Raw genomic sequence first — 13,043 nt, forward strand, 5'->3', positions numbered from 1 at the left:
AGAGGTGTGGTGAGAGACACGCACTTGGAGACAATTTGTGACTCGCACACATACAAGTGCTCTCAAAACTGTTGCTTTAAGCAATGGTTTTCAGAAAGGTGTTCTTGTCCTTTGGGGAGGGGAAGCAATTTTAAGTTACAGATACAGCCTATCATGTTTTTCTCAACTAACCTTGTACATGCCAAAGGGTCGGTCTGTTTGTAACTATTTCTATCGTAAAAGGAAGTTTACTGCAAATCCTGATGGTTGTAGTTAAAGTGTGTTTAAAACTGAATCTTTTGGGTTAGTTCTGTTTCACTTTGATGCAAAGCACCTGCCAGGAAAAGCTTTTTCCTTTCCTTTGCTTGAATTGGCTACAATGGAAGCCAAGATGGAATCTTGTTCTGTCCCCTTTCCAGATCTATTAATTAAAGGGTGCTCCCATCAGTGGAATATTAAGTGCTGTTTTACAAACAAACAAAAAAACCCCACTTTTGTGGAGTCACCATTCTCTCTTGAATGGCAAATCCACAGCCTAATAAATCTCATGAGATCATTTCTTTTGCTACTCTGCTTAGTTCCATCCCATTATGCTTAATTATTATTTCCCTTATTGATGGTCCTTTGACCATCCATGATCCATCTGGCATGAAAGACAGATGACTTTCCAATGTACAGATTATTCTTTTGAATGAATATATTTTTAACTTTTTTTTTTCTTTTTAAGCCTTGTTAACTTTGGGAAGGAAAGTTAGATGAGGTGAGCATGCTGTGTTTGTTGCTTTCATTAGGAAACGTGATGTGGGCATGACTGAGCAAGAGGTACAAGTGTCAGGTACGCTTGGTGGTGGCATCACCAACAGCCAGCAGAAGCTGGCCTACCTGTGTCTACAGCTGCTAGGCAGGTTCTCACCTCCCATCTAAGGAGAGAAAAGCCAAAAAGGGGTGATCTTTCTTGGCATCGCAGTCCATGCTAAGTTCAGTTCCCAGGAAGCGCTGGACAGCTTATGCTGTGCTCAGTCATCACGCCTGAGACTTACTGAATAATCTTGTCTCACAGGTCCTGGTTGCAGCACAGCATTCTCCGGAGGGGCACCTAACTTTGATTTCTACACGTTTACATTTCTGCATGCCCTTATGAGGTTTCCATATTTTAAATGTGTACAATTTAATCTTAAGTTATGGAATTCTTAGTTACTGATAGTTATTTAGTGTTGTGGTACTTTGTTATTGTAGATATCTAAGGGAAAATAAGTGTACAGTAGACTTTATATATTTTCTGACATATTTCATAAATGTATGCTTATGCAGACTCTGGTAAAGGCAAGTTGCCCTAATTTTGTACGTGTTAAATATGCTTTTCTCTGAAATGAAAATACTTTATGCACCAAAGTTACCTGACACTACTGGTCCTGCAGTTGCCCACTCAGTGCTGAGAGTGTAGATATCATATTAACTTTTCTAGTTGATGTCTTGTGWTATATTTAATGACCAGTAAAACAAGATAACTAAGCAAGAATAGTGCTGGCTAGAAGTGGCAAGAGACTAAAAGCCCCAATTAGATGATCGCTAAATACGTCAGGTAAATTCGGATTGTTTTCTAAATGAAGCCTGAGATAATTTGCTGAAAGTTTTAGTCCTGTGAAATCATGATTATTTTTTTTGTTGATTTTTGTTTTTTGGGGGAGTGCGGCCTTGCATTTCAGTTGCTTCTCATATAAAAAGTCTTTTGTTTTCTGTTCTAAAGGAGAAGATGTAGTCTATTATGTTAGTGTGAGGGATCATGTCTCTCCATTTTAGATGTCATTGGTTGAAAAGTTCTTGTTACTACTGCCAGCTAATAGAGTTGCTTCTCCAGCTCACTGRTAGAGGCATGTGCTGTCCAACTGCCCAGCCTGTCTAATTGCATCATTACAGTCTACGCTGACTGTTTAATCTAGCTGTAGAAAGTAATTATGTTGCCCCACTGCAGAGCTGCTGGTGCTGAAAATCTATGCCTGGTCCTGCCTCGCGGTGGGCTGGTAACTCAGGTGTAACTCGGGTAGTTAGCGTCTCTTCCGAGTGCTCTGTGGCTGCACTCCGTGCTTCTGTCAGCACTTCCATATCTTATCTTGACTAATAGTGTGTCCCAGTATCTGTGAAAGAAGAAAGTTCTGTAGTGAGAATGTATTTTGGATTCGAAACTCACTGTTGTGAGTGGTGCTGCCCTTTAACAAATTGCTAAGGAAGAAGAGACTGTATATACAGCCCCTCTGAAAGATAGTTGTGTTACAGTCTCAGGTCTGAAGGCTCAGCGTGGTAGCTGAGAATCATCAAAGGACAGGGAAGCGTCTCAAACAGACTTTGTTTTTTCACCTGGTGTGCTGTTTCCCTGCCAGCCGTGCCACGTGCTGAGGGTTCCCATGCTCTGCAGTGAATCACCCTCCCACTCTTTGCCATGCTGGAAGAGTTTTTGCAGTACTTTTTGCTAAGACACCACTGAGAATTAATCTTGGCACACAGCACGATATGGATATCTGACTTTCCTTTTGCTTTCTACTGCTCTGGGATTTCTTTTTGGGCTCTGGATGTTACATAGTGAACTTGCGTAGTGTTAATASTTCCCTTCTTCTGTTTTATCTTGATGTAACCTTGAAAATAGAAATGACATATGAGCAAGCTCATGTGATCCTAGAAACTTGTGTACAAAAAGCAATATTGCAATTTAAACAAACAGGTATTGTTAAAACTCCTCTTTTCTAAGGTGAAGTAATATCGTTCTTTGTCATCATGCCACAACACAGGAATAAAAATATTGTTTTGGTATACTCAGTTACTCAGTACATTTCTGTACCAAAAAAAGAAAAATTTCACAGATGGAAATACCACTGCTGTCTCCTAGCCTGTATGAGTAAAGTGGTGTCTAATGTGGACTGAAAGCAGTAAGATAGCTCCTCGATGCAAAATCTGCATTCTGAGCTGTCTGGCCCTGCTGCAGAGTGTTCAGGGAAGGAAAGAGACCCCTCATAAACATCTAACTTTTTTGCAGGGCTAGAGCCGCCGTCGCCTCCAAGTGCACCAGCAAGGGAGACATCGATAGGACTGGCTCCGCTGAGTTCCTGGGCCCGGCCAAAAGGCAACGAAGATGAACTTGACCCAACCTGTGCAGCTGCAACACTAAAACTTATTAGAGACAAGCTACCGAAGTTATCACCTCCATACACAAGGTTATCTTCATTTTAATTCTTTTAGAGTCTGCTCTCTATTACTTGTATTTGTTAATGACAAAAGCACTCAGAAAAGTGCATCCTCAAATGGGTAAGCTAAAGGTTAAGGCTGTGTTGCTTTCGCTTTAAAGTTACAGTTCTTTTACTCAGATGTACATTTGCTGCTTAAAATTGGAGCTTTTGTTAATGATTGCACTAGGCTTCTCAGAAATCTTTTGTTAATAACTTGGTTTAAGTTGTATTTGGTGTAAGTGGTATCTATGAAAATATAAAACAATTTCCCCTCTCCTAACCAAAAAATCCATCCCCATTTATTGGGAGATTTTTTGATTTACAGCTAAACAGATCATAATACTTATGCTAAACTGGAAATTAGTTTCAACAGTCTCAGATTTCCTAGTGATTTATGCTGGTTTGGAAGCATTGATTTCAAAGAACTATTTATTGTCAGTCCTATTCAAAGCTTGCTGAAATTCCAGCCTTGTCTAAGATTTACCTGTGAGTCTGTGGCCACGAGAGTGGARTAATTAATTAATGGTATGTTGTTTCAAAAAGACACTTCTACATTGTCCAGGAAAAAAAAAGCCCAAACCTAGCAAACTGGAATGTAATCTCAGCAAGTAAGAGCTTTACTCCATTAGATCTCTGGAGTATTTAGGTTTGCATTTTGGTTTTTAATCTGAAAAAAGCTAATGTTTCAGAAGGGATGACTGAGACCATTCAACATTGTATTACAGAATACCTGAGGTTGCCATAGTAGTACTCTGCTTTTTAAGGGCTAGTGAATTCTAAAGTGATATTGCACAGTGAATACTATAGCTTTGGACTCCAGTATTCTTTGGTCAAAGAAAGGAAAGCAAATTGCAGTCATTGCTTATGCTACTTATCCTATTTGTTTATTTTACTTTGTTTCATTTGTTTGCTGTTTATATCTAATCCCTTTTCTGCGCATATACATGAAAGTTGTGCAGTTTGCTTGTACAGCTTGCTTCTTTTCTTAAGCATTTTTATCCATAAGTAGTGTAGTACTACACCGCACTTCCAGTTCCATCTTTATCTTAGCAAAATGTCCCAAAGATGCGAGCTGGCACTCTGCCAACAAAAACACTGCGCTCTGCAACCACCGTGCAAACGTGGCCGTGAATTCACAGAAGCAAGACTATTCTAAATTCAGTCTGCAAGACCAACGCTGTAGCTCCTATCACAGTACAGCAACATGTGATCCATCCGTACTGCTTCACCTACAGACTTCTAGGCCTCCACACCCGTGATATGTTTTAGCTAGCTGTAGCTGAATGTACAGTTAAGATTCATCATGCACTGTGCTGTACTTAGTGTGAAGTGTAATAGTCTGCATCCTTTAAAAAAAAAAAAAAAGGGAGAAAACCCTGCAAAAGGTGGTTGTAGATCTAAGCTAATGTTAGTGTTTGCATGAGAAGTTAATGGAAACAGAGGAAAAAGTTGTGATAATTGTTGTTTTCTATTGACTTTTCGTAAACTTTCTCCAGCAAGTCTGCAACTCCTGAGCAAGCAGCTTTGGAAGAGCCTGACAGTAAGATAAGAAAACTAGAAGAAGAAAGAGCTAAAGCTCCCATCATGCCTTTTGGATTAGATCTTCACTACTGGGGACAGGATGAGCCAAGTGCTGGGAAGATTCTCAAGTAAATGCTCTTTCTCTTTTAAGACAAATTAAATAAATAAATAGATTTACTTGTACTCAGAGGTCATGCAGAAGGGTAAATCTTATTGCTTTTGATAATTACTTTTCTTCTTTCCCTTGTGTTATGGGACCCGTAAACACAGTCAGAAATTCTAACTTAAAATGATATTTGTTTTAAGAAGATGTGATACTAATGAAATACCCTTTGATGGTTCAAAGCATTTTTCTGCTCTTTTCATGTTTGTGTAGTATTTGCAGCATGGCAGCACTTCAGTTTAAATCAGTACCTCATTCTGCAAAGTGCTATGCAAGTACATAATAGACAGTCCCTCTGCTAGAGTTTTACAGTCTAAATAAATAATAGACAAGGTAGGAGGACTGGGGGGAGTGGGGTGGGGGAAGGTACTTTTCCTGGCTTTACAGAGCGCTAACTGAAGAAACTGATAAGCTTTCTCAGTCGCCCAGGAAATATGTGGCAGTGCCAGAATTTGAATTTGGATCTCTCAGCTCTGAGTTCACTTTTCACTCTTGTCCAGGAAGGTTCTGTGGTTTCTTGGACATGAAGCAGTGCTAGCTTTGGGAAAGCTTTAGCAGCGCTGGGGAGAACTGATTATAGCTGTACACCAAAAACTTGTTTCTAGCAGTTAGTTTTTAAAGCCTTTTCTTAGCCCCTTCTTTGACTCCATATAAAAATATTAGTTCTCCTATATATAAATTTTGTTTAAAGCCTCTAGAAATTTAGGATCAGTATGCATCGTACTTGGCTTGAAGAAAGACAAAAATCATTGACTGGGTGGGTTGCAAATCAAACTTATATAATTGCAAAGTGGACTGGAGTAATAATGCTATATAAACAAACCATAAATGGTGCTGCAGCATGAAGCCCAAGCGAAATATCATCATCAACTTTTCCACATTTGCACACTGAGTATTGGTTTCCCAGACACAGGTTCTTCTGTTCTGCCGGATGTTCATGTAGTATTTTAATATTTCATGTAATACTTTTCTTCATCTACCACTTTTCAGAACAGTAGCTAGATGACTGTCTTGCCACACTTGCYGTCCTTGCTTGCTGGTTTCCAATGCCTTTTGCAGGGGGAAGCACTAAATGGCGTCAGTTAGACTGCTTTTGTCACAATTCAGTCCAGCTTGACTTAATTCTCAGTGACAGCTTTTGCAGAAAGGAACAAGAGGAAGGCTCTGTCCCTGTACTTGATTTTATAAAATGCTGAATATGTTTTAAATTATTGAAGGCCAGTGGAATTTGATACAGCAGAGTGTTTTAACACAGTCACTCCAAGCTTTGGGTTCTGTCTGGTGAGGTGTAAGCTCTTCAAGGCCTATAAAATGGTTAAGACTTTCAGCAAGGCTTTAAGAAGCATTTGTCTGTGATAATGCCAAAAAGGTAGTAAGGCTTTATTTTACATTGCAAATGAGTTATTCAAGTCATAAGTGAAATCAAAATCATATTTCTCTGCCTGTCTTGTGCTGTACTGTTTTATTTTTATGCTTTCTAATAAAATAGAGGGCACACTTCTGAACCATATAGTCTATAACTACAGATATGCCAATCTAACCAAAGATAATTTAAGTAACTCTGCGCACACAATACCATTGGCCCCAGGTATAAAATATATTTATGGAAAAATTAAGGTAGTCATTGGCCAACCCCGTTAACTTTTTCTGTATGCATGCATGCGGTCTCTATAGGATGCTTAGAACAAAAACAGACACCACGTATAGAATGTGTATGGAATTTGAGCTTCTAAAATCTGAAGTGAAAAAACCTTTCTCTTTTTTTTTTTTTTTTTTTAAACACTACAGTACATTTCAGTACAGCATTTAGGAGAAATTAAGGTTTTGAAATATTGATAGTGAGACTGTAGCTATCAGGAAGACCATTTCCTAAAAAGGTTTTGATTAGCTGGTAAATGATGAACTGGCACCTTCTCTAAAAGGTGAGAGCAACTGTTGGCTTTATAAAGAGCTTGGCCGAAATCATTTTTCCCCATTTTGCATTCGCTCAACTCATTAAGCTGGTTTAAGAACTCTTAAAATGAGTTTATATAGCTTAGTTGTATTTTTAGGGGGTATGTGTATACTGCAGAGTGTTGTATGGTATAGAGACCACTATGCCAGCTTAAACCACCTTTTGGGGTAATATGGGCCATCCAGCTGATTTACCCTCCTCTTTGAGTTAAATTAGTTTACTCTTAGGATCAGGTAAACTAGGTGGCACCCAGCTCTTTATTACTGTGGCCGGAGTGTTTCTGATATTTAGCTCATCTAGAGCTTGCTCCAGGATCTCTTGTGTATGTTGTATTGCTTTTAGAATTTGTATTTACCTAAGCTTTTGATAAGCTTCCCATCATCTTAGTAACAAAGTTTATATAAATTTGTCAAAAGGGTGCAACACTTGTCCAGTAGCTGGACTTTCTTTTAGATTTCACTTAACCATTATTTGTCTGTTATTCCTCCTAATGTATGGGTATGTATAAAATTTCCATTAAAGCCTCTGTCTAGATCAAAAACACTTTCTCTGAGTGGGGTGTTGATCTTCTAGCTGATCATCTGCTTCTCTGCTGATCCCTCTTGCAAAAAGGTTTTACTTGTCTCATGCATCTTTTTTCAAAGATCTCTTGTGTTTTTCTGCCCCTTTAAAGCATTGCTTAAATTAGAGCAACAGGAAATCAGAAAACTTTGGGATTCGACACTGCTTTGTTCTTTTTATTTATATGGTTGTAGTAAACAATAATACTTATGAATATCTGTGTAGAAGGCAGTCTGTTTTATGTCTAATTCCCAAATACTGATCAACACTATATAGAGTAAAACATAGTTTTGATTCCCTTGAGATTTGTTGGATGTAGATTTTTGGGAGGGGAGTCAAAATATTGAATAGAACTTTTTCCTAATAGAAATGTTGGCCCCCACAACCGTTGAATGCTTCATCGTTCTCCTGTAACTGCAATTTGGTAATTTAGAGGCGGAGGGGAGTTCAGACTGCTGCTGGGCACTAGAATTTTATGCAAAGATTCTGAGAGACTACTGTGCACACAGCAATCTCGTATGGTATCTTTTTTAGAATGCTTTCCCCTCCTTGTGTCTACAAGGTTATTAACATTTATGAAGCTAAAATACTGTACTATTCAAAAGTTTTTCACTCAAGGATCCTTGTTTTCTCTCCCACTCCCCACATCCTCTGACATGGTACTAATCTTCTTTACACCATATTAACAGAGACTATATTTGCATATATATGCCTGTAAATATAGGTGAGATCACTAGTTTTAAAGTAGATTTTCAGTGGATTGCACTTAATTTCCCAGAGGAACACCCTATAAGTTTCTCAGAGCTGTTAATGGTTTATAGAAGAACAGTCTACTGAACCTACAAGAAAGAATCTGCTTAAGGTTCAACTGTTTTTTTCCTGTGCTCTTTGGTCTCAGAATATTGCAATAAATTCTGGGTTCAGCTCCCTCTTTGCTGCTGCAGGAGTACAGCTGCCATGGATAAGATCAGACAAGTTAGTAGATACTTAACTGTTCCCTCCCTGGTCTGTGCTCTGCGTTCCATAGTAGAAGTATTTTGTTAAGAAGAGTATCAACTACAGAATTACAAAGAAAGTTATTTACTGTAATTGGATATGGGATAAATGACTCCAAATGCCAGATCACAAACTAGAGCTAAGACTGGTAATAGGTGAGCAGGTTAAACAAGAAATTGAGGTGGACAGGATATCTGGAAATTCAGGATGTTAGTCAGGCTTTAGTAATATTCTCAAAAAAGTTTTCATGATATAGTAGTCATAACAAAAAATATTCCTTTTTTTTTTTAAATATAATTCACTGATAAAATTTCCCCTTCTTTTATGTGCAAGTTTACCAAAGGATGATACTGACATCTTTACCTGCTCTCTTACATACTGGGCTTATGTCTGATCCAAGTAGTTCAACAAGACTGGACTGGAAAGGCACAACTTCGCCTGTAGACAAATAATTTTTTTCATTGTTTTCCCAGAGTTTCTTCTCAGCATCGATTTTGGGCACCCAGTGAAGTGGAGGAGGAGGTCGAAAATAAAGAAGTAACTGAAATGTTAAAAACGAGATATATAACATTTGCAGGGAAGTTTGAACCAGTGAAACATAAATGTCGAGCACCAATGCCTAATGGAGGTCTGTGTGAAAGACAAGATCGGATTAAGGTGGGCACCAAATAATATTACTTCCAAGATATGTGCTATATGGAGAAGATCTCACTAAAAACATTTTTACAAATGTTTATTCCAATTCCAAATATAGCTAAAAGGAGTGAATGAAAATTGTATCTGGAGAAATTTGCTGCTGTTCTGTTGCTAATGGGAAGCATCCTTTCTCTAAGGAAATTGTAGATGTTTAAAGGTCTCTCATATTTGGCATTGATCATAGATATTTATATTATATTTATTACTGTGATATTTGATTCCTTGACAATGAAGCAGAGACAATGAGTTGGCTGCTGAATAGTTTTCCTCATTTAAAGGCATATTTGATATTAACCATTTTTAGAAACATGGGTGTTTTGGTGGCAAAGAGACAGATTTTATTTACAGATTAGGTTTTATGAAAAACAAATCCTACGCAACTTCAAATTATGAGCACTTTTGAGCAGAAATGCTTTGCTTAAATACTTTGTTCTAATATTCCAGTTCTTCCTATATTATCTAAGATTGAAGGATTGGAATGTGCTAAAAATACTTTAAATGGAACTGTTACATGATAGGGAAACAGCTTAAATAACAAAGTGCAATGTAGCATTAGTTCCAGAGGTGACAGGATATGCTACCTGGCCTCTTGAAAATGGGAATTGCTATCATAAAGAGCTTATCTCTTTGACATTCTGAATATATTCAATGTGTGATGTTTAAGGGATCCTAACGCCTTCTAATGGGGACTGGGGATCAGGTGTAAGTTTTATCATTTCATTCCAGTGTCTGGCTATGAGTTATGCTGAATTACATGAAAAAGTTTTCTTTTCATTCAGAAATTTTGAGAGTTTTTCCTTTCTTTCTGAAGTGCCCTTTCCATGGAAAGATAATTCCTCGGGATGAATCTGGGATTCCTCTTAACTCAGAGGACAGAGCCAGAGAAGAAAAGATGCAGTTTGAGAAGCAAGCAGCCCAGCCAGGTTTGTGTCTACATTACATCTTTAAAAAAAAAAAAAAAAAAAAAGGTCAAAATAGTAGATTGAGGTGGGAGATAAGCCTTGAATATAAGCATAAGATACTAACATTGTTTTTTAATCTACTCCTTCACTGAAAGCAATTGCTTTATGGGCATAATTTAGTGTCACAGGCAAGAGTTTGGAAGAAAACTGTTCAGTACTAAAACACAACAGATACTGCTATCTTGCACCTAATTGTGTATAAAGATAGCCTTTCCCGAAGACTTTACAAGTGCAAGTACTTTTTGGTCAAGGTGGCAGTACATAAAATTTTATAAGCTGAGGCTGCTTTCCAGATATTACCAAAAGTGATTTTGTTTGGTTGTTTTTTTGTTCAAGTCCAAAATCACATCTCTCTTTTAGTCTTAAACTAATCGGCTGTTGAACAGACTACAGTTAACTGAAGCCCAGCACGTGGGACAGTGCTAACACACTGCTTGCCCCACTGTGTAAAGGTGTGATGTGGCTCGTGCAGCAATAACTACGCTAGTTTTAAACAAACTAGTTTAGGTATCAGTATCAGGTTTCTTTCAGCAGGCTTTGAACTGCGCAGATCTCCTTGGCAGTCCAGTGAGCTAGCTCAGAAGTGCCTGTACAAGCTGTAATCACAGTTTTGGTGGGCAAGCAGGTAGTGCTGAGTTTGGGATCTTCTTGGGGACCATTTTTCTTTCTTGCTGTTAGGATTTACTTTTTTTTTATATGTTTATTTACCATTTCACAGTGTGACAAAACCAGAATGTTTCAAAGGGGTTTTTTTTTTGTTTGTTGTTAGGGTTTTTTTTCCATGAAAACCAGCAAGGCAGGTTTAATAGGTGGGGAGAAATGGGGAGAGAACAGAAAGTTGTGGGGGAGAGAGAGGGAGAGAGATCAAAAAGGAAGTTACTTGATAGTCAACTCTTCACCTGGAGTTTTGGGAGGTTCAGGTCATTCTGGGGACTTGAACCTTCATCTCTTGCATCCCCAGGGAATGTGTTCAAGCTGTTCAGCCCTATGGGACAGATTTTTCTTTTTCATGGTTTCAACAAAAATAATCTGGATCTGCTGAACCTTTCTCTGCAGTTTTGTAGAAACTGAAATGATCAAGTGGAAAAGGTTGTTTTGATGAATTGTCTTTTTTTTGCAGAACCGCTTAGAATGTTTCCAACTAGCTGAAACTGATTTAATGGAGGAAAACAAGGGGGAAAAGGAGGCTTTTGTGACCATTGCTCATTGAGTTGTGATGACATGGGCTGAAGATTAGTACCTAAAAGAACTTGTAAAATTCGTGGCTATTGTGTTAGATATGGCTTGTAGTAACAGTTATGATTTACGTTGCTAGTATTTCTTTTTCCAAATGCCACTTTGGCCTGGATTCCATTAAAGTGCAAACACTGTAGATGTATCCTGAAAACCGCAGCTTTTATTAAGCCAAAATTGTTTTGGCCCTTATGAATGTGAAGAAAATGTTGCATGAGCATAACTGCTGCTGTGAGGGTCTGGAAAACACCTTTTTTAAGATAAAAATTTAATTTTAAAACAGCTGATCTTGAGAGCCCCATGCTAACTCCAACCTGTATAAAGGATTCTGTTTGTAATTGGGGAGATGTCTTCGTGGCTCTACACAGCTACTCAGAGGATTATACATACAGCCAAAGGCAGATCTAAATATGATTTGTACATTGGGGCACATAGCTTACCTAAAAGGAGAAAGAGAAACTGGGGTGGGAGGGGAGGAGCATCCTTCCTGGGAACTTCTCTGTGTACAACAGACAGCTCCGCAGGTAGCTCGGGGGGTTCCTGTCTAACTGCCATCCATGGAGGGGCAGGAATGTCTGTCTGCCCCTTTAGGCAGATTTCCATCACCTGGCCTGAACTTTTCCTATGTGTGCTCTGAGTTTTGGGTTTAAGGGTTTGCAAGGGCTGTGTTGTTTTTTCTTTTCTTAAAAGCTTCAGCAACTATGGTTGGCACTTCAGAGAAATGAATCAACCTTGAAATAACTTTCCTTGCTTCTTTTTTTCTTAAATCTTTTTTTTTTTCCCAGTAAACTTCTGGGCTAGGAACAGAAAATTATGTGGTCAATTTAAATTTGTGACACTTAAAAGTGCTCAGAGCTTGATAGAGGTCTGCTGCTAGCATTGCTGGCTCTTCTTTGTGTTTAAATGAATATTTGAACCCACAGAACTCCTACACACCTAAAATGCCCAGAGAATCCCCTCTCAAACTGAAACAGGCAGGCAGAACAGGAGTAGCAAAAAGATCTGTGAAGTTCTGCGAAGAAAATGAGCTTGGGAGACAAGAAGATACCTGAAGTTTCAGTCTCAGCTCTGCTGGTTGCTGTTAATAACCTGTCTACACATTTCCCAGACCTTTTTACTGAGCAGGGACGAGTACCCTACATGAGAAGGGCAGGAACTGAAGGATACTGCGGATAGCAATGGGAGGAGTTAGCCATGCAGTCAGCAATCACTAGACCACATGCAAACCTTTGAGACTACGGGTTATGTTTTAGGATTTTTAATCCCTAACTTTGTCCTACAGCTCAGGAAGTGCTGGTAAAAGCTACTGGCACAATGCCCTTGTTTTCTTAATTTAATAACTAGCTCACAGAGAGAATTACTGTTGTCTTTGCCCTATTTATCCTCTGTGCCTAAGATCTTGAGACCCAATCGTGTCAATAACTTAGGCAGCGTGGTTCAACATGACGATTTTGAACAACCTGGGAAATTATTTCCAAAAACTATGAAAGTTGTGAAATCATGTACTTGCAAAGTAGAAACATCGCTGCTCTTACACCCTAGTAAACTTACTCCCTTTTATTTGTGCATTTATGTTGTTGTCTGGATCATATAAAATTTGCCCTGTAGGATCTTTCCCTCATCTCAGTACACAGTTGGACAACAAATGAGGCTGGCTATACGGAGGAAGAGAGCAGATTTTGTTTTTTGCAGTTAAAGACGCAAATTAAGATCCTCAGAACTGGATTGTGTTTCTGTTTCATTGCTAGCCCCATTCTTTC

General features: G+C 38.6%; 1 protein-coding gene across 2 annotated transcripts in view; it reads left to right on the forward strand.

Moving 5' to 3' along the window:
• UVSSA (UV stimulated scaffold protein A) overlaps positions 1–13,043 on the forward strand; it is a 56,783-nt gene that overhangs the window by 33,561 nt on the left and 10,179 nt on the right. For both annotated transcript variants that reach the window (XM_026064597.1, XM_026064598.1), the window contains 4 exons: positions 3,008–3,185; positions 4,694–4,846; positions 8,866–9,049; positions 9,900–10,011. In XM_026064597.1, coding sequence (XP_025920382.1) covers positions 3,008–3,185; positions 4,694–4,846; positions 8,866–9,049; positions 9,900–10,011 — 627 coding nt within the window. The remainder of the gene's footprint in view (positions 1–3,007; positions 3,186–4,693; positions 4,847–8,865; positions 9,050–9,899; positions 10,012–13,043) is intronic.

The sequence above is a fragment of the Apteryx rowi genome, unplaced genomic scaffold (genome assembly GCF_003343035.1).
Source record: "Apteryx rowi isolate R43461 unplaced genomic scaffold, aptRow1 scaffold_22, whole genome shotgun sequence".
NCBI lineage: Eukaryota > Metazoa > Chordata > Aves > Apterygiformes > Apterygidae > Apteryx > Apteryx rowi.